General features: G+C 43.9%; 1 protein-coding gene across 6 annotated transcripts in view; it reads left to right on the forward strand.

The window, feature by feature from the left end:
• The window catches only part of TBC1D24 (TBC1 domain family member 24), a 36,757-nt gene extending 15,480 nt beyond the window's left edge, over positions 1–21,277 (forward strand). For all 6 annotated transcript variants that reach the window (XM_036392311.1, XM_036392312.1, XM_036392315.1 and 3 more), the window contains 6 exons: positions 3,879–3,896; positions 8,258–8,416; positions 9,360–9,423; positions 13,271–13,366; positions 15,374–15,608; positions 17,263–21,277. In XM_036392311.1, coding sequence (XP_036248204.1) covers positions 3,879–3,896; positions 8,258–8,416; positions 9,360–9,423; positions 13,271–13,366; positions 15,374–15,608; positions 17,263–17,417 — 727 coding nt within the window. In that variant the 3' untranslated portion in view covers positions 17,418–21,277. The remainder of the gene's footprint in view (positions 1–3,878; positions 3,897–8,257; positions 8,417–9,359; positions 9,424–13,270; positions 13,367–15,373; positions 15,609–17,262) is intronic.
• Positions 21,278–21,930: the final 653 nt, after the last annotated feature.

Here is a 21,930-nt window from a genome sequence, read left to right on the forward strand (position 1 = left end):
TTTCCCAACCAACACACCAATTAATGTAGTGGGTCTAGTGCTGGCTAAATGCTAGTGCACCCACTATAATATACTTACTTATTTCCTGCTGTGAGGTAGGATTAGGAGGAGGGCAAAGAAGACTCAAAGCTTCAAAAGGGTGTAAAGAAAGCTTTATTAATAGTAACTAAAAGAAAGAATAATAAGAATCAGAATAAAACCTTTAGAACACTTATCCTCCCCCCTACAACCTTTATTTCCCACTCACAACATATAGAAACAATTCAGTTTATCACTTCTAGAATAGTCTTTCTTCAGTTCACTTAGGTAGAGGAGTCCCTCTTGTCAATTTATGGAGACTTCTCCAAAAGAAAACAGTTCTCTCCTGGCTTTTAATTTCCATGAACAGCAGCCGCCCAGAAAATCTGCTATCGTGAAGTCCTTCCCATTTTTCACAGCTTTTCCCACAGCATGGGCCATGTCAACGTATGGTGTACTATTTTTAGGATGGGCTGTTCAAGAGCAAAGGTTTTCTTTATCTATCTCTGAGATCATCTTCATCTCTAGGAACAGAGGTCTTCTTCTTCTTTCCCTGGAGCAGAGGGTCTTCATCACTCTTCTCTCTCTCTCTCTCTCTCTCTCTCTCTCTCCCCCACCTCTCTCCCCCCCCCCCTCTCTCCCCCCCCCCCTCAACTTCTCATAGGATCACAGCTACTTTAACATCTGCTTACTATTGTATTTGCTGGGACCCCTGTGGCAAGAAGGAATGATGAATCTGACTGCATGTTCTCAGAAGGCTAATTTATTATTTTATGATACTATATTATATTAAAGAATGCTATAGTAAACTATACTAAAGAATACAGAAAAGATACTTGGAGAAGGCTAAAAAGATAATAATGAAAACTCGTGACTCTTTCCAGAGTCCTGACACAGCTTGTCCCTGATTGGCCAAAGAGTGAAAACAACTCACAGCAGAATCCAATGAAACAATCACCTGTGGGTGAACAATCTCCAAACACATTCCACATGAGCACAACACAGGAGAAGCAAATCAGATAATTATTGTTTTCCTTTTTCTCTGAGGCTTCTCAGTTTCTCAGGAGAAAAATCCTGGGCCGAGGGGATTTTTCCAGAAAATGTGAATGCCACAGCTTAGTTAGCTTGGAGGCCTTTGCTCATATCTACAATTTGAACGCTTCATCTCCCCATATTTTTCAGTGAGTCACAGGGAAAAGGAGTCTGATGTATCAATTACATCCTTCTCCATAGCTTTACAAGAGAATTTCAGCCCTAAGATCAAGGCATCTTCTCATGCCCCCCATCTGGGACTTGACTCTTTCTTCACTGACCTTGGTGTCTTCGTGTTGTTCTTCTACATGTTCTCACTCTGTCCTTTTCTCTCATCTGAGGGAGGACGGAAGGTTTGCAAGTCTCATCTGTGCACTGAAAGCGTCAGTGTCTCACCCGGGGCCTGCAGGCGGTCACCTGAGCTCGGCCAGAGCTGAGGCTGGGCCGGGCGGGGCCGCGCTGGGGCAGGGCCAGGATCTCAGCAGCCAGGCCAGAACACCGCAGCAGCACGGCCGGGGCCGATGGCTTCTCTTCCCCCTGCCCGGGGGTCGCGGGTGAACCCCGACGGCGGCAGAATCTTGGCCGAGCCGGCCCGGCCTGGGGCTGCTCCCAGGGCCCGGCAGAGCCCAGCTCAGCCGGGGCTGGCGGCGGGGCAGGGCTCAGTCACAGCAGATGCTGCAGCCGCAGCCTGGCCCGGCCTGGGCCCCGCGGCCTCCCCTGCCCCTGGCGGCAGCCGATGGGGGTCTGGCCCCATGGCAGAGCCCACCCAGTCCAGCCGAGACAGGGAGGGGCCGGGCTGGCCTTGTGACCTGCTCTCAGGCCAGAAGAGAAAAAGAGAGAATTCCCGGCGTTTTTCACTTTTAACATCGGTGTTCACAGAGGCATGTTCGGCTTTCTAGTGGCTTAACAAAGTGTCAATATTCAACACCACTCACTGATTCGTTTTATCAGGCACAGAGGAAGCTCTCAGCAGCTCCAGTGATAAAACCAGCACTGATAAATTACTTGGAAGAAACATACCCAAAGAAATGTGAAAATTGATTCTTAAATATGATATTATTTGTATAAAATGTCAATTTGATGCTGCCCAGTACTGTGAATTCAGCAGTTTCTTTAGTGTAAGACACTGTCACAGCTGGGAACATTGTGCCTGACTGCGGAGCTGTTTTAACAGAGCAAGGAAGAAATATGTCTTATTTTCAGGTTACTTTTTAAATAAATTTGCAAGCCTCCTGGAAATCAAGAGTGTAGTACTCACAGGTAGGAGTTGACCTGTTTTGTGGCAGGTTCATGTACTATTAGAAAAAATAATTTTGAGAGAACCATGGAAGAGTGACTATACAGATCCAAGAAACTGTTGCAAAATCACAAGCTCTTCTCAGAAATAAGGGGAGGAAGAACTAACTCTGAAACCAGTAAATGAAATCCTGCTCTGTTGTGACAGTAGAAGTCATACTCATAAAAAGCTTAGCTGAAAGGCCTCTCAATGGATATAGAAAAGGCACCAATATATTAATCTGAACAATATTAGCATCTTGGCAAGTGCAAATGTATGTGCAGGTAAGTAGTACATGTTCTGTTTTTCCAGAGGCTTCTGACAGCAGAAAACTTCTCCCAACCATTTCTGAACTCTCAAGTTCAGAACTGTTGGACAGTTTTATGAACTGCCCTCTGAAGAGAGGTGACTTCTTAAAGTCCCCTGGGTCAGTGAGTGTGGTATCTGGAATTTGGTGTTCTAGACGCACAGTCTCACTTTCTCTAAATCTCCACTGATGTAGTAGGATCTTCCAGCCAGCTGCGTTGCTGAGTTAGTTACAGTAGTTGCAAAGTTACCATTCCATGGCATGGCAATACATACACAGTATATTTGAGCCTAAAAGATGACACAAATGTTAGCTGAACCTCCTTCATGTGTCTACATACCTGTAAAGCTCCCCTTGGTCTCTTCCAAGGGTTAATTTTTTAGACTCACAGCTTGGTTTAGAATCAGCTTCAGTATTTTCCTGTCAGTCTCAAATATTTCAAGGTCTTTAGCCACTGGATTGTCACACTAGAGGCAGTTCAGACCTTTGTATTTGAAACTTGTAACAAAATATTGACTCCTCCATTGTGTCTTCCTGTTGGGAAGTTCAGGAGAGTTGTAATATCCTTGAGTATATTGTTTAAATTGGAATTAGAGCTTTAAATTAAAAAAAAAAAAATTAAATAAACCAGAGAAAAAGAAAACATGCATCAAGCAACTACAGACACTCCAAAAGCTCCTGCTGTGTTAAATGTTGCAGGGAAATTCTCACAGCAGTGATGCTTTCAAGGCCAAATACAGTAATATGCCCAAATAAAGCCAGTAGTTACTGCTATTCCAGGCAGAGTTGTCACTGAAAAATTTTCACCCTCTCTTGGCTACCTTTGTAAACCCACTGAAATTTCTCAATGTCCCTAGGCACAGGGCTGCTGGGAGTTTGGCTTGGCTCAGTTTGGATGCCAGTGTGGGCAGATGGAAGTGCAGGAGAAGTGAGCTGTTCTCCATCGCTCCATGGGGTGCCAGTGAGTTCTCCACCTATGTTTGGCCTGTCCAAGGAGAAGATGATTTATTTTCCCATCACATAAAAAAACAGAGACAAAATAAAAATATCAATGTTTTAACCTGTCTGATTATTTTTTAGTGCTTGATGACTCAAATCAAACCTTGCTTTGTTTCTCTCCAGGCTCCTTTCACTCTCTTTGTCATGGATGTAGGAAGTCACTGATCTTTTCTATCTTTTTTGTCTTTCTCTTTGTATGTTCTCCTTCTGTCCATTCCATCTCCACTGCACCACTCCTGTATGCAGTCTTGCAACTTCCAAAAGGTAGGTTAAAACACTGGAGTCTCTGCACTTTGCTCATTCCTGCTGTCTTTGGCTTGTTGTTTTTTCCAAGGTGGTCAATATTGCTAACATTGGGGCAGGAGAAGCAGCCCAGCAATCAGAGCACCCAATTGCTGTGCCACATCTCCAGAATACCCTCCTGCAAAGTTAGTTCATAGCACCTGCAAAGCTGTGAGAGAAGGGATAGTGGGCCCAAGGGCACAGCAATTCAGACAGCAATACACCTGTATTTTCCAGCGTGGGCAAGAGTACTGTACATAGAGAAAGTACATGCTGGGATTATGATTATGGCTATAAAAGGCCTTTATAATAATGGTCCTTTCTACTCTGGAAGAAAAAAATGTCATTTTTTTTTTAAACATCTCAACAGCTCAGAAGAGCTGTTAGGTATCATCCCAACTCCAAACCTGGCATATGCTGTTGCATTAGGTTTGAAATAGAGTCAACTTTTTATCTTCTTTTGAAGCTTTCTGCGGTTAATTGGAAAATTTTTGAACTGACCCCAACTAGGCACACTCCTAAAAGTGACCTGTCTCTATTCACAGTAGCTTATATTTGCTTTTAAGTAGGTAGGGGTTTTTTAGAGCCAAGACAAGACTCTTTTTCTGTGTCAAGGAGGTCAGAGTTACTCAGCTGTAGAGCATTAATGGTTAATGAAGTCATTTATCAAGTCTTGGCCTGAAAAGTAAATCTTAAAGAACGAAACCCAGTGAATGGATTGTGATATCTGATAAGCAGAGAACTTGGAAAGAGAAAGGCAGCCCTGTGAGTATTAAATACCAGAGATGTTTGGGTTTAAATTCATGCCTTTGAGAATCCTCTGGCCTTACTGCAGGTGCCCTGAGTTAACTTTAGTGAGTGATGCACACTAACATCTGTAATAATTTATAAAATCAAAGCTGGAGTTAACTTCCTCATGTTTTCATGTTTGAAGGAGCACCTTAAGAGACTTAGCAAAGCATGTTTCATTCTGTAACTTCTGTGTTGAGGATTTTACCTCTGATAAATCAAAAATCTGTTAATCCCAGTCAAGCGAATCTTCAGCATCTGTGTATTATTTTTGCAGTTAGGTTGTTCTGAAAGCAGCAGAAAGCCTCGATTTATGCTAGGAAGCAGTTTGGATTTGAGGGGACTTAGGGAGAGCAGGGTGTCTGTTGACGCTGATCTGGACACAGGATTAAGTTTCAGGCTTTTATGTCACAAATTACTTATATAGCTGTTTATGACTGAAAAAGAAACCTCCTTTTACCACACAATTATGCCCTCACTGAAATTATAATGGATTTCAAGGTTAATGCATCTCCTCTAAGATTTGACCCAAGCCAGAGTAGAGAAGGAAGGTGCCATTCGGTAAGTAATCTTTGGAGTTGGGTATTTTTTGTTTTTTGAATAATACAGGGCACATCCACTTTGACAGGTGCCACTGCATGTCCTCAACCTTGGCTTTACCTTTGGGAGCTTTGAGGTCTCTGAAGCACATAGTATTAATGATAATAGCTGGAAAAGCAACATTCCTATGAAATTAGCAAATGCTGCTTTATTAAACAGTAATTGTGCTGGTTTTCAAATCTAATTCCTTGGAATAATAGCAATTGAACAAGTCTTTCTAACATCAGCAATCAAGAGAAAGTTGTCATGGCAATCCCAGTAAGTGAGGAAAACACTAATGCAGGGTAAAACCTTCTGAATTTGTTCAGTCCTGGTGGTAGACTTTAATGCTGTCCAAATTTACTGGTCTCTCAAGCTACAATGTTTTCACAGGTGACCCAGAAAAGAGTGGAGCGGTGAAGGCTAAACTGAATTTTCCTCAGTGAATAAAAACCAAAACACTTGGGTTTTTTCATAGCCCACTTGTGTTCTGTTCATTTTCACTCATTTACTACTTGGAAAAGCAACTACCAAAGTGAAGGAGATGATTTTCAGTGTCATTAGATAAATACTGTTAAAAACGAAGATAATTAATACAGGTTAGATTCTTGTAACTAGTTGCAATTAATACAGATTGGATACTTGTAACTAGTTGCAATCTGGAACTCCCCCCAGAAAAGTTATATTTTTGCTCAGCAGCATGGAGTTTGGTTTGATAGGTGCAAGCTGTATGTGGACACTTCTCAACACAGGGTCAGGTTTCAGTCTCAACCATCCACAGCTGTGATTTGTTACTGGGAAATAACACATCATTTTGTTTCACATTCTTTGGCCATGTTCTTTGGTTTAACTAGATGGTGCCATTAAATAGAAAATTATTTACCGTGATAGTCAGAAGGCAGGAACTGTATGCCTGGTACAGTTTTAAATGGTCAATACAGTGGTAAATTCTTTCTAGTAAATCAGAAAGATCTGTTTGAAAAGGTGATACTCTACCTACATTAAAGAGTTGTGGGAAGGCGCAGGGTACTGAAAGAGATGTGTTCAGAATGCTGCTGAACAGGCTTTGAGAAGGGTTTGGGTAGGAAAGTCTTTAAATCAGCAGTTTATAGTAGCCAGGAGAAGGAAAAAGTGCAAAAGCAAAGATACTCTGAGTGAGAGCCTTTTAGAAAAAAAGAACTGGAGTTTAGTTGTCCAAACAGCTCACAGAAATGTGAAAAATGTACAGACGAGGTACACAAATAATTCTGAGGCTTGCTTGAGGTGTAAATTTAAACCTGTTTTGATATTTATTATTAAGTCTTAGCCTATTTATCACCATTGCTTTCCTGCTGGAAATTCATTCTAATAAACAGTTGACTGCCCTGAATATTTTTTAATTCCTTAAATGTGGAGGGAGGAAAAATCTTAATTTCTGCTGAGCTGAAACCAAGTCTTAGTCTCTCAGCTCTGTTCCATAGTGACATCAGTTTTAGCTGCAGACCTGCCAGAACACAGAGGATGAGACCTAAAGTAAGATTCTGAACATGGAAGTTCAAGGCTTAGTCCCTACTTTGTTTCAGTGGATCTCTCCTTTGCCTCAGATTGCTGTGTTTAAAAGTACAAATAATGTTCCTAGTCAGTGATACTGTAAGTTTTAAAATCCATAAATAGTTACAGCTTGCTTAATAGCTGCCCACAAAAGTTCCTTGCATTAAATAATGCAGGGTAGCAATGCAAAGATTGATTTCATTCATTTGGCTAAAATAAGCAGTAATGAATAGTCACTTCATTCAAATTGCTGACACCAAGGTGCCTACAGTGAATTCCAGATGCAGTTCCCAGTGTCTCCAAGCAGGCACTGCTCTGCATTGCAAATGCTGCTGATTTTTTGGTACTACGAGCATGAAAAATAAAATATTTATATCTTTTGTATGTTTTAGGGAGTGAGCTAAGGTATCCAGATCCGTGCAGATGTACAATACTGAGGGCCCCTTCATGATCATGAAACTGAGAGAAAAGAAATGTGTAATTGTCAAAAAAACCCCATCAGAAATAGGCAAATACTCGCACCCAAACCTTTGTATGCAGAGCAAAGTAATAAAGCTTTATTTAACACCTGGCTGCCCAGTAATTCAGTGACTTGTGTAAATTCTGTGTCCTTGGCTGTCTCCATTGCATTTTAAGCATTTAACATAGACCGTGGAAGCAAATAACATTTAATGCCCAGGCTCTGGGTTTGCGTGCTTGTTTAATTAGAGAAATGAAGACTGGTTAAGATGGTGATGATTGTTACCTTCAAGTGTTTAAAAGCCATGAATCAATCCTAACTGTATCAGACCCTTCTGGGGGGTACAGGGATTTCCTTCCCAGTGGCTCCATCTGTAACCATGATCCCAGGAACATTTTTGTTTCATAGTGAAGTGGAAGTCATTGGTAATTGCATGTTTCCAAGAGGTGGAACTTCTCAAAAGCTTCAAATATTTGCCTTGGATTAAAATTGCTTACCCTGGTAATACTGATTCCTCTAAAGTTTCTGAGGGGTTTAGGAATTCTCTAGTCACACGATATGGGCAGGACTTCAGAGGTAGAAAAAATACTACCCCTTCCTCTCAGATCTTGTCTGTTTGTTTGGGTATTCTGTTCTGTGCTTAAACACAAGTGCCAGAGAGAATTACAAACAACAAATATAAGGCCATGGTAATTTTTAGTGGCTCAGTGTTGTGTCCTCTCTGTGTAAAGGTGCAGGCCACAGCTGCCTTACAGAGGAATAGAAAATACAGTCAAGCCAGATCTCTGCCTCTGAGGATTATGTTAAATTGCAGTAGTTTATTACCTTCACCAGGGCACGACCACCCAATTCCGTGGACTGAAACTTTGACCAATAATTTGTATTCTGGAGTCTGTTAGCATTCAGCTGTCTTCTCATGTTTCAGTTCAGTAATCTGAAACTTGTTAAATTATTGCTTCTCAGTGTTTTGTGTTGTATTTCTCAGGCAGAATGTGCACTTGGCAGTTCATGCTGAGAACTTCAAATCAGAAATTGTCAGTGTGAAGGAGATGCGGGATATCTGGTCGTGGATCCCAGAGCGATTTGCACTATGCCAGCCCCTCCTGCTTTTCACCACCTTAGAACATGGCTGTAGTCTAAGCAGGTAAGGAAAACCTTCCTCTCTCTTCTCTACTGTAGGGCAGAAAGGAGCAACTGATGAAGTATTTGCTGGATTGACAAAAAGCCCATGCTTAGTCAGGATTTGATCTGAAGAATATCATTACTGATGGAATATAAATGTGACAAATTCCTGTTGCCTACAGCATTTGACTGGGATATTTCCTATGCCATAGTATTTTAAACTGTTCAAGATCTATTGGAAAAGTCAAACTTGGATCAGTTCACAGATTCTGCAGGTCTGAGTCTGGTTCCTTAAGGGTTTGAATGGTTTAACTCATTGGCTGCTCTGCAGGCACTTTTGATAGATAACCACATTCGTATTGATCCAAGGAAGAAGAGAACTGGAAACTGGAAATTACCTATGAATGATTGGGGTTTTGTTTAAGTGAGATAAACTAGGTGTGAATTGTCCTTGCACCTGGTACGGAACACTATAACCCTATAGCCCCTAATAATGACTTTGACAACAGCAGGTACTGAGGCAGGAAGTGACCTGCTCTCCCAGCCTTATATGCCTATGAGGAAAAGCAAAAGCAAGCAAAGAGAATGCATCTCAATTAATTTCCTTGAGGACCTAAAGCCCTTCAAACATGGTCATCAGTCCTAGGCTTTTACAATCTTTTAGGTTGTTTCAATTCAAAATGCTGTAAAAGGCTGCAGTTCATCTAGGTAAGCTTCTAGTTATTCTTCAGAGACATAAACTGTACAGGGGACTGAGTAGAGAGCAACTGCTTCATAGTATTTGCTTACACTCAGCTGTATTATTTACATGGACTGTATAAAGTATTTGCAGGAATATTCTCAGTCTTCAGGTGGTTTTTTGCCATGGCACCAGTTGGAGAAGGAGGCGGTGCCTGACATTGAGGAGGAAAGGAGCTGCAGTTGGTGGCAGTCGAGTGCTCACTTTGTTGTGCTCTGCACTTCAGGTTCTATTCCCACAGTGAGGGACACGAACCAACTCTGCTCCTCATCAAAACAACAGCAAAAGAGGTGAGTGAGGTGAAAGATAAGTGATTAAATTGGAGTTCCGGCAGTATGTAATGCTGTGTTGCAACACAGAGCTGTTTTTAATAAAATGAATAAGCAAGCTTTGGCTTTGTTTTTTTAAGAATCCATGCTTTAAATTATTCTATTTGTTGGTTATAGGAATATGTGTTCTTGGGCAGACCTTGCAAACCAGGTCTTGGTTAATTGCTTTTTCTCTTGCAAGTAGTGTGGGGTGAGGGACTAGAGTAGCTCGTTTTGCTCTTGGACAGAATGGGAATCAGAGGGACAGAGTGGGAATTGTGCTAAAGTTATGATTTGTAGAAGACATTTTCATTTTCTCAAGGATATGAGGAAAGAAAGTAGCAGAATTTAAATTGTATGAATAATGTTGGACTACATGTTGTGAAAACAAAAGTTAGTTTATCTCATTCTTGACTGGGAAAAAAATAAGCCAAGAAAGCTCTGAGAACCTGAGGAGGAGTGCACATGTCCCTTTTTTCTGCTCCTGTGTGTGACAATATTGGACAGCATAATGTGAAAACAGCAACATGCTTGTTTAAAAAAATTAATAACTAACCAAGAAGTCTTCCCAGAACCTTCTCAGGGGGGCACACACAAACTTCCTGTAATGGTGTTGTTGTCCATGCCACTGTACATGACTTTTAAATATTCTTTATCTAACATTAAGCTGTTACTGCAGCCTTTATTCCTGCTTATTACTGTGGGCTTTATTCCTGTCTATTCAGAATCACACACAGAATCACAGAATTACTGGGTTGGAAGGGACCTCAAAGATCATCAAGTCCAACCCAACCCCAACACCTCAACTAAACCCTGGCACCGAGTGCCACATCCAGGCTTTTTTTAAACACACCCAGGGATGGTGACTCCACCACCTCCCCGGGCAGAACATTCCAGAACTTTATCACTCTTTCCATAAAAAACTTTTTCCTAATATCCAACCTGTATTTCGCTTGGTGCAGCTTGAGACTGTGTCCTCTGGTTGTGTCAGTTGCTGCCTGGTGAAAGAGACCAACCCCCACCTGAGCACAGCCACCTTTCAGGAAGTTGTAGAGAGTGATAAGGTCACCCCTGAGTCTCCTTTTCCCCAGGCTGAGCACCCCCAGCTCCCTCAGTCGTTCCTCAGAGGGCTTCAGTGTTCCAAGCCCCTCACCAGCCTCGTTGCCCCCTCTGGACGCGCTCAAACGTCTCAATGTCCTTCCCAAACGGAGGGCCCAGAACTGGACACAGCACTCGAGGTGTGGCCTCCCCAGTGCTGAGTACAGGGGAAGAATGACCTCCCTGCTCCTGCTGGCCACACTATTCCTGACACAGGCTATTGGTAGAGGATGATACATTCCTGATCCAGGCCAGGAGCCATTGGCTTTCTTGGCCCCCAGGGCACACTGCTGGCTCACGTTCAGCCGGCTGCCAACCAGGACCCCCAGGTCCCTTTCCAGCCACCCCGTCCCCAGACTAAAACATTGCAGGGGATTGTTGTGGCCAAAATGCAGGACTGGGCACTTGGGCTGATTAAACTTCATCCTATTGGACTCTGCCCATCCCTCTGGACTCTGTTCCAGGTCTCCCTGCAGAGCCCTCCTACCTTCCGACAGATGGACGCACGCTCCCAGCTTAGTGTCGTCTGCAGATTTACCAATTAAAATCTCAATCCCCTCATCCATGTCATCAATAAAGATATTGAACAGGGCTGGCCCCAGCACAGAGCCCTGAGGGACACCACTGGTGCCTGGCTGCCAGCAGGATGCAGCAGCGTTCACCTCCACTCTGGGCCCTGCCATGCAGCCAGTTCTGAACCCAGCACAGAGTGCTCCCGCCCAAGCCCTGGGCTGCCACCTTTTCCAGGAGTGTGCTGTGGGACACAGTGTCAAAGGCCTTGCTGGAGTCCAGGTATACAACATCCACAGCCTTTCCTGCATCCACTAGGGGGGTCACCTGGTCATAAAAGGAGGTCAGGTTGGTCAGACACGCCCTAACCCTCCTAAACCCCTGCTGGCTGGCTCTGATAGCCTGGCCATCCTGTAAGTGCTGTGTGATGACACTTAGTATAAACTGTTCCATTACTTTACTGGGTACTGAGGTCAGGCTGACTGGCCTATAGTTACCAGAATCCTCCTTCCCACCCTTGTTGTGAATGGGCATCACACTGGCCAGCTTCCAGTCATCTGGAACCTCACCAGTGAGCCAGGACTGTTGGTAAATGATGGAGAGCAGCTTGGCAAGCTCAGCTGCCAGCTCCCTCATGACCCTGGGGTGGATCCCATCTGCTCCCAGGGATTTATGAACATCCAAGCAGCTCAGCAGTTCTCTGACTGCCTCCTCCTGGATAACAGGGGCCCATTCTGTTCCCTGACCCCATCTACCAACCCAGGAGGACAGCTGTCCTGGGGACAAGCCATCTCCCCACTAAAGACTGAGGCAAAGAAGGTGTTAAGCCCCTCTGCCTACTCTTCATCTGCAGTTACTATATCTCTGCTGGATGGCTGTCCATGAACAAGCCCATTTCTACTCTTATTTACACCTACATAATGTTCACCCTCCAGGCCATTTCATAGTTTTGCATGTGGTTTATGTCCATTCAGGTCTGTGTTGAGATGCCAGTGGCTTATGGAATGCCCCTGGTGTCTGAAGGGTAGAGGGGGGAACAATTCTTTTGCTTCTTGTTTTGGAACCTGTCAAAAGTCTGGCTTTGTAAGGGATTCTGTTTTTTATAGGTTTGTTTCTTACCCCTCAAAAAACCATGTATTACCCAAAACAAACAAACAAACAAACAAAAACTAGGATAAAAATATGTGAGTTTTTTTCATGCTTATGAATTTGGAGGGTTTTTGCAAAGGGTTGTTCATCCTTTATTCATATGTCTATGGTTAACTTTTAGAATGAGGAAAATTTGCCTTCTGATTTTCTGCCTCTCATACCCAGCAGACATATCACATCAAATGGACTTCTGGATATTTAGATTTAATTCTAAATCTGAATTTACATTTAAATCTAAATACAGATTTATCTATGTAAAACAAATCTGATCTTCATTAATTTTGTCCTAGAAGTTCTGCTTGTAATGTTTGTGGAGGCCAAACAGCAAATGTACCGTAGAACAATTCTGTATAATCATAATTGTTTTTCTGATTTCTAGGGAGGGAAAGCACAGATGCTTTTATCCCACTTTTGGAGCTTCATTGTTTCCTCTGTGTGTACATGGCAGTGATGTGTGTTGCTGGTAGCAAAAACTTCTAGTGTAAACACAAGACTGCAGAAACCAGCTCAGCCCTCAAAGGGTGCTTCTCTTTATTGGAAACTAGTGGCCCCCATGTGGTTTGAGTGGATGCTCTAAATATCTGAGCTAGTTCAGCATTTGCTTAGCTAAGCTGGCTTTATCCTATACTTTGAAATGTCAGAAAGCCACCAAGGCCACTGTTTGACTAAAAAGTGTTCAGGCAGAGCTGCTCATATTGTTACTTGGGACAGCACTGCTGCTTTGGTTGCCAGAGTGAGTGAGTAGGAGTCAGGCTGTACAGGCCTGGAGTGATCTATATTTTGGTACCTGAGGTTGTGTTAGAAAATTGTGTTTAGAACATTTCTCTTTTAAGGCATCAGAGGTATGAAATAATCTATGACACTCTTAGGATTTAGAGGTCACCAACAGCTTTAAAGCAGCTTAAATCTGTCTTTAGATATAAGTGCTTGTGCTGCTTTAATCCACTGGTGTAGAAACTCTGAAACTCAAACTGAAGTAAAGCCTGCAGTTTTGCTCTCTGAAATGTCAGTATCAGTGGGTTTAACACACTTTCTTCTTCAATGGGAAGCCTGACTGTGCTGTCTGTGCCAGGTCTGTGGGGCTTACCTGTCCACTGACTGGAGCGAGCGCCGGCGAGGAGGGAACAAGCTGAGTTTCTTTGGAACGGGGGAGTGCTTTGTGTTTAGGGTGAGTAAAATTTTGTTGTTACTGCCCAGTACCAAGACAGAACAACTGTACTGGTTAGCTGTCACCTCCCTTCCACTTCAAGAGGCTGGATTATGTGGAGGAAAAATTTTACTTTTAAGTTTTGTGGTGACTCTTTTTCTCCCCTTGCACAGAACATTTTCTAGAAAGATCATAGAATCATCAAGGTTGAAAAAGACCTTTAGGATCATGAAGTCCAATCACCAACCCAGAAATACTATCATGTTCATTAGTAAACTGTGTCCCCAAGTGCCACATACATACATTATTTGAACACTTCTAAGGATGGTGTTGTTGTTTGACACTGACCAAATGCCAGGCACCCATGAAATCTGCTCACTCACCCTCTTCTGCTACAGCTGGGCAGAGGAGAGAAAATTTAACAAAGGGTTCATTAGTTAAGGACTGGAAAAAAACACTCCAAAGGCAAAACAGGCTCAACTTAGAGATATAGAGTGAATTTATTATTAACAAGATGAGAGCAGGAAAATTAGAAGTAAAGTAAGCCCTTAAAAACACCTTTTTCCCTCTAACCCCTCCCTCCTTCCTGCCAACAGTGCAACGAGACAGGGCCTGGAGGGTTTGGTCAGTTCATCACCCTAGGTTTTTTTCCACTGCTCAGGGAGAGGGGTCCTTCCCCTGCAATGCTGTGGGGTCCCTCCCACATGATTCAGTTCTCCATGAACTTCTCCAGTGTGGTTCCAGTCTCTGTGGTTCCAAGCAGCAGCTCCATGCGACCTACTGCAACATGAGCCCCTCCCACAGACAAACAGTCCTCCCCAAACTGCTGCAGCGTGGGTCACTCTTCCACGGGGTGCACTCCTCCAAGGATAGGCTGCTCCAGCCTGGAAGCAAGGGCCCCCTCTCTCCACCAGGTCTCCAATGGGCTCACAGCCTCCACCAGTACCCACCTGCTCTGGCCTGTGCACCTCCCACACAGGCTGCAGGTGGATCTCTGCATCCCCATGGACCCCCACAGGCTGCAGGTGGATCTCTGCATCCCCATAGACCCCCACAGGCTGCAGGTGGATCTCTGCATCCCCATAGACCCCCACAGGCTGCAGGTGGATCTCTGCATCCCCATAGACCCCCACAGGCTGCAGGTGGATCTCTGCATCCCCATGGACCCCCACAGGCTGCAGGTGGATCTCTGCATCCCCATAGACCCCCACAGGCTGCAGGTGGATCTCTGCATCCCCATAGACCCCCACAGGCTGCAGGTGGATCTCTGCATCCCCATGGACCCCCACAGGCTGCAGGTGGATCTCTGCATCCCCCATGGATGCCCACAGGCTGCAGGGGGACAATCTGCTTCACCACTGCCTGCAGAGGAATCTCAGCTCCAGCACCTGGAGCACCTCCTTCCCCCTCCTTGGTTATCACAGAGGCATTACCTCCATTTCTAACTGGCCCAGCCTTGGCCAGCAGTATGTCCATCTTCAGAGACATCAGGGATTGGCCCTGCTGGGCATGGTAGAAACCTCCAGCAGCTTCTCACAGAAGCCACCTCTGTGGCCTCCCCACTATCAAGAACCAGGGTGTGCAAAACTGACACAGGTAGTCACTCTACCCCTTCCCTGGGCAGCCTGTCCCAGTGCCTGACAACCGTTTCAGTGCAGAAATTTTCACAATATCCAATCTAAACCTTCCCAGGCACAACTTGCAGCCATTTCTTCTTGTCTATCTCTTGTTAACTGGGAGCAGAGCCTTACCCCAACGGACTCCACCCTCCTTTTATGCAGCTGTAGAGAAAAATATCTAGAGATGAGAGATGTAGTATGGTAACTCGGGAGTTATTGCATCATTTCTTCAACCACCTAAAAAGCAAAGGAATAAAGGATAACATCTGGCCTAAAAGAAAGATTGAGCCAAGCTTTACTGCTGACTGTGCAAGTGGAGACTGAGGTGCTGGAATGTTCTTTTCTGAGCAGAACTCTGTGTAGTGTGCGTACACTAATGTCAACTCTGCCCTTTTCTACCTCTCTGCAGCTGCAGCCAGAAGTGGAACGCTACGAGTGGGTGATCATAAAACACCCAGAACTAGCCTCGACTGGATCAGAGACAGAAAACCATGCCCAACCAGTTTCTAGCACCCTTTCCTCCAGCAGCATTCCCTCAGATCCTTCAGATCGCCTTTCTCCCTTCTTAGCAGCTAGGCACTTCAACTTGCCTTCCAAAACAGCCTCCATGTTCATGGCTGGCAGCAGTGAGTGCATCATTGTCGGTGAGTCTGTGTGAGAATTCGAACACAGATCCTACGCCATTTCTTCCTGTCCACCTTAGAGAGATGATAAGCGTGTACCATGTAAACATGGTACCTGACCCCTTTATCTATTTCAGTATTGCCACGGGTAGAGATAAAATTGCCCAAAACCTGACATCATTTCTCAACCAAAATTTTCTGTGGGAAAACCTGCATACAAGCATTTTAGAGAAGAGAGTAAGTCATGGCTTGAAGTATAGCCATTACTTCATACTGCCTAATTCACAATGAGAAGTAGTTCTCAAAAAGGACCTTACTTTTCATCAAGGCTTTTGAAACACAGAGTAAGCTATAAAACATGTTAATTCTCCAGGAACTTTATTGGATCTGTGGTGCTGCTGACTTTGGCAAAAATCTACTTAGTAAGGTTGTCACTTAAATGGGATTTACAAGGAACAGATCTAAAATCATAGTTGTCATTTTCCCAAAAGTCTTTACTTGACACTTAGGAGAGCAACTGGCCTATAATTTCCTCTGTAATGTCAAGTGTTGGCTGGTTTCCTACTTGGCAGCATGTGCTCTAATCATAAAATCATGGAATTGTTTAGGTTGGAAAAGCCCTCTAAGACCATCGAGTCCAGCCATTTCCCCAGCACTGCCAAGGCCACCACTAACCCATGTCCCCAAGTGCTACATCTACATGGTTTTTGAACACTTCCAAGGATGGCGCCTCCACCACTGCCCTGGGTAGCTTGTTTAAGTACCTGACCACCCTTTCAGTGGAGAAATTTTCCCAATATCCAACCTAAATCTTCCCTGGTGGTTGAGGCATTTTCATCTTGTCCTGTTACTTGGTCCTTGGGGAGCAGAGTCCAACCCCCATCAGGTTCCACCCTCCTTTCAGGGAGGTGTCAAATGTGGTGTGTCTCACCAGCTCTTTCTACCAGCTTTAGGTAAGGGAGTCACTTATATTTACTGTATACTACACTATACTATACAGGCTTGGGTAGTAGATACGTGGAAGTGAGTGTTGTACACAGCTCCAGCCATGGACCAGAATTCCCACCCTTTTGATTCTTCAGATGGCTTTAGTAACTGTTCTTTGATGGTTGCCCAATAAGCAATAGGGAATCTTCCTTTTTGTTCTCCTAACATATTTCTGTCTAACTTTATTTCACTTCTCTGTGTTTTCTGACTGAAAGCTCTGTGAACCTTGACATAGACCCACAGATAACCAAAATGCTTTTAACACGTACATGGTTTATAATTATTTTGAAGACCAAGCCCGTGCTGTTACTTACTGATCTTGTTCTTCTCCCAACTTTGATTTTTGACTGCTAACAGAATTGTTTGGTTTTCCTTTAATGGAGAAAAATTTGAAGTTGTATTCTGATATCCTCCAGCACTGAAATACAAATCTCAAATGCAGGTAGTTTTTGTTCTTGCTGAGTTGCATTACTTTTCTTTATTACCATTGAAAGAAATCATCCAGTTCTGATATCATCATTAAAAACCTATACATCTGATCCTATACTGTTACATCTGAAGACAGCAAGCAGACATTACTGAGGGCTTCCAGTTGTTCCCCATGGGAAAAGCACTAAAGTATTTGTAGAGCTGTTTCCCATGCCAAGAAATGCGGAGATATCCTTACCCTGTCTTTGTCTCTTCCCAGGAGGTGGTGATGGCCAGGCTCTGTACCTTGATGCAGATCTGAACCACGGGAGAACCAGCCACTGCAACACTTTCAATAACCAGCCACTGTGTTCTGAAAGCTTCCAGATCTCCATCCTGGAAGTGTGGGGCTTCAGGGACACCATGAATGGTTGATGTGACTATCATTAATCAGCTAGTTTTTCAGTTGTCCAAGGTAAATTCCGATACAGGAGCTAAGTTAGAACATCCTTTCTGCTGGGCTCAGTGCTGTGAGTCATTCCTAAGTGGTGCACTTGGATGCAAGCCTAATTCTTTACTCTTACTTTGTTTAAGACAGGTCAAGGTGGAGTAATGTATCTGGTTAACTGTTTGTCCCTTTACCTGTAGAGATCTCTATTCAGGGACTGTTGGTAAAAATGAAAATGTGATGAATTCAGAGCCATGCTAGATGGATACAGGCCCTAATCATGGGATAGGTTTGAGTCCACAGTTCCTCAGAGGCACAGCCCTGGCTGAGCTCTGCTGCAGAGCTCTGAGCCACTGGCACCAGTTCCCGGCCTGAGCCAGGAATATCAAATGTCTCCTCACAGGGAGCACTGGTGAGCTCAGATCTGACATAGAAGAGTAGTTCATAAAATTGGTGCACTCCTATGAGCAGATGTTGTATAGACAAATCAGTACCACTAAATTATGAAGCTCTTCATTCGCACCAGAATATGACTGCTGATCTTCTTGTACCAAAACCTTTGACATGTTCCAGTTGCATATGTTAGAGCAGTCTGCCTCTGAGAAAGGCATCCAGGCTGGACAGTGATATCTCCAAGTCTTGATTTTGTTTACATTCCTATTCCATATCAGTATGATGACTTCAGAGTGACTTCCTGTGTCAGGCAGCTGAAAGCCAGAGTGTATCTGCAGTGCTCAGAAATGTTCATTTCCTCATCTTTCCTGGGAACTGAAATGAAGCTTTAAATCTGAAAATGACTGTGCTGATATCCCTGTGTGTTTGGGGAATTAGACCTGGTGATAGTGGGAACTTAATCCTCTCCCCTCAAGTAAAGAAAGGAAGGCAGGAGGCTAATCTGGGAGTGAATGGATTCCTCAGGAGAACTAGAGGCAACACTGTCTCTCCAGATGTCTTCCCAGTGATGAGATCCCTCCTGAGAAACTAACACTTTTCTTCCTGTATATTCTGGTAGGGTTTGGGTGATGAAAAGAGGCTTTGCTCATTCTTGAGCATTCCTGCATTCTCTGCAGGCATGCCCTGTGGCATGTGGTGTCTGGAGGCAATTCCCCAGAGTCTTTATCCAAAAATTGCATTATCTGTTCTGGAAATTCTCCCACATGAAGCACAAATACATAAACGTCAGTGAGTAGTCCACAGTATACAACAGGATGCTCAGAGCTTCAGTGAGTAACTCACTAGTAAGATTTATCACTAGTAACATTTATCACAGGGAAAATGTAGGGAAAGAGAAATTGCTGATTTTCTAAACAGTTCAATCTAAAAAATTGCTGTAGAGTGGGATTTTTACTTAATGTTATTGCTACTTAAGCTTGAAGTTCATTAAAAGAAAAAATTTAATAATGTTAAAAGCTAGGTTGGACAGGGTCACATTCATATTCAGAGGTCTGAGGTGAGTTTTTGGTCATGCTGGCTTGTCCAACTTGCCAGCTATGACAGTACTTCATGGCTTGGGAAAGAATTGCCTCTTGCAGAGTATGTGAATAAACTTGGCAAAAATAAGATTTGCTTCTTAAGGTGCCATTTTGAATTTTTGTCAAAGTAACTCTTTGAAAAATTAGCCTATGTGCAGAACAGTTTAAGATGTCTTTTGCACCATTTGTATTTGCAATTGGATTCTATCACCCTGTCTGAGAGTCAGCATTGGGCCTCCCTTTCTCCTTCCCACACAGTGAGTTCTGCCCAGTTGTCTTTCCACAGGTTTACCATAGGCTTGATTGAACTGCAAGAGGTAATTCAGTTATACTGATATGTTTTGATGTGGAAGAACTCAGTCATATCTGGCTTTTTGCAAACACTGGCTGATGCTGCCTTCTATTTTTCCAAGCCACCCATGTCTCTTTGCCCTTGCAGATATCCCACAAGCTTCCTCAGACAAAAGAAATCACTCAGAAAGTATAGATTCTACTTACTGTAGGTGGGATTTCAGTTTGGTTTGCATCTCCTGTTTTGTGCTTGTCTAAGGAGGTGCCCTTGGGAACAAAAAGCAACTCAAAAACACAATAGTAATAATTTCCAGCTTGTCAGAAATTCCCTGGAGCTGTGTGTTGGTAGGATTTGTGGGAGTGTAATGTTCTACTCCAAATGAATAAATTTTATCTGCAAAAACTTGGCTGCATCTGGCAGTGTGATGGGATTTCCTCACTCCCATCCCTGCTGGGTGCAACTATGTCAAAACCTTGTCTTAAGCCATATCTAAGAAACATTCCTCAGAAACATGTTCTTTCCCTGCTCTGTTCTTGGTGCACAGAGCACCAAGATTTGGGTGTTTGGAATCTGAAATAACACCTGGTTCCTCAGAAACTCATCATAGGATATCAGTGCAAGAATCCAAGGAGCAGCACTGGACGCCAGGCATGGGACTGGTTTGGCTTGATGAAGTACTGCCCTGTCACAGCCACCATGTGGGACTGATCTGTGTGGTTCGAACTGGAATAGCCTGGATGAGCAAGAAGCAGCAATAATCCAGGGAGAGCTGTTCTGCAGTGCTGCAGCAACTTCACACAATCCTTGTGTTCAGTAAAAATGGATATTCCTTGTCATGTGCAGGTCTTCATCCATCATTCCTGTTGTGGTTGTGAGACCTAGCAGAACAGCATTTTGACTTGGTTATCTTTCTAGTAGCAGAGAGGCATTTTTCCTGTCTGTGTAGTTAAGTTGTTGCTGACTAACTGTATATCTAAGTTCAAACCCTTTGTTTCATGCAAAACCCTTGAGATGGAGGCCACAGGCTGTTTTAAAGACAATGGCTACAATGGACACCTTATCAGAAAGTGGAGTTATCTCAAGTACTCCAACCATGAAGTGCTTTAGTCAGTTGTTACTTGCAGCTCTGCACACCTGTTGAAGTAAGCCGTAATCCCTGTTTGTGATCCTGCTGGCAGCAGCAAGAGTACCAGAGTTACAGGATGGGCTTGGGCTGGGAGCTGCAGGCTAGGCATCAGTCACCACAGTTCTGTGAGAGCATCTGTGCTTTCCTGAAAAGCTGCTTTTTGCTTTGTCATATTCCTTGAAGGCAGAAAATATTAGAACCTCCTGACATCAGAAACCTGACTTCACTGTAAATGGCAACCAAACTGTTTGCAGACCATGGGAACTGTATCCAGCTGCAGCCAGGCTGAACAGACTTCATTGCACCTGAAATGTCTTTCCTGCAGCTCCTGCAATTTGCCACACTCCTTTTTCTGATGCAGCATGTTAATCAACCTCCTGTTAATAGAGACAAATCAGCCAAGGGAAAGGAAAAATTCTCCTTTCCTCTCTGATGACATATCTGAAGTCAAAATGGAGTGGGAGCCAGTACTGTTCTTTGAAGAGTTAAACCATGCCAATAGAGATCTGTGGTGAGCCACAGAGGGGTGACATATGCAGATCCATGAACTGCTCATCATGTGTGTGTATTGAAATTGTGTACCTTTGTCCTTGGAAATTCATCCTCATTTTTGGTGGAGCATAATTTCCTCTGCCTATGGGGACACTGATGCCACAGTCAGGAGCTGATCCACAACTGTGGCTCTGTGAGATCTCAGTTCCTGCCAGCGGCACTGAGTCGGGCTGTTGGGTACAGCTGAGGCGTGGGCACCTGGCTGTTCTGCAGCTCTCTGTCATGGATTTCAGACTATTCATAGTCAGAATGAATGTGTGTGTACTATTTGGGGTGATGTTTTCCTCAGATGAGTGGTAATGTGCTGCCGAGTTGGTTTTCTGCCCTATCTTGGAATCACTGCCCTATGTCAATGGTATTTTTGTCACGGTGCAGAATCTTGGGTATTAAAGGTATTTGACTGTGGAGGCTGCTGGCTTTGTCCTTTATTCTTGTCTTTTCCTTCCTTTTGGGCTCATAGCAAAAGGCACCCTAAGACCGAGAGAAACTCTGGAGCATGTGTTCTCTGACAGAGCTCTCACTGTGGTGAGGTGGTGACATGGTTCCTGATCATTTCAGATCTCACAAGACTTCCCCTGAGATCAGGTGTCAGACTAACTCTGAAGTCTCTAGATAGCCAATTCTGACATGAGCCTTCTTCCCTTTGCAGGGCCAGAGAGCACGGTTTGCTCCAGCCCAGCCTAGGTTTAAAATGCAGGTTAGGGGTGTCCTCTGGCCACCAGCACTTGTAAGTTGCAATCAGACCATACAGTGACTAAGGAATTAAATGAAAAAAGTGGAATTCCACAAAATCTGGGGGTTTAAACAAACTGCTGTCAGGCCAAAGAGATTTGGGTATTTCCTCTCAGAAATAGTCCCATCCCCCTATATCCACCTCATACTCAAATCTGGTCGCCTCGTGCTGCTGTACATTTCCAAGAGCAGAGCTGTGGTTTAAGGCAGTGCAGTGTGGAAAAGGGATTGCTGAGCTGGCAGAAGCAATTCCCAGGTGATTAATTCTCCGGCCAGCTCTGCACTGCCAGGAGGTTTGCTGCACAGGAAGCCCGTGGCCACTAGAG

Source organism: Molothrus ater, chromosome 16, assembly GCF_012460135.2.
Source record: "Molothrus ater isolate BHLD 08-10-18 breed brown headed cowbird chromosome 16, BPBGC_Mater_1.1, whole genome shotgun sequence".
Lineage (NCBI taxonomy): Eukaryota > Metazoa > Chordata > Aves > Passeriformes > Icteridae > Molothrus > Molothrus ater.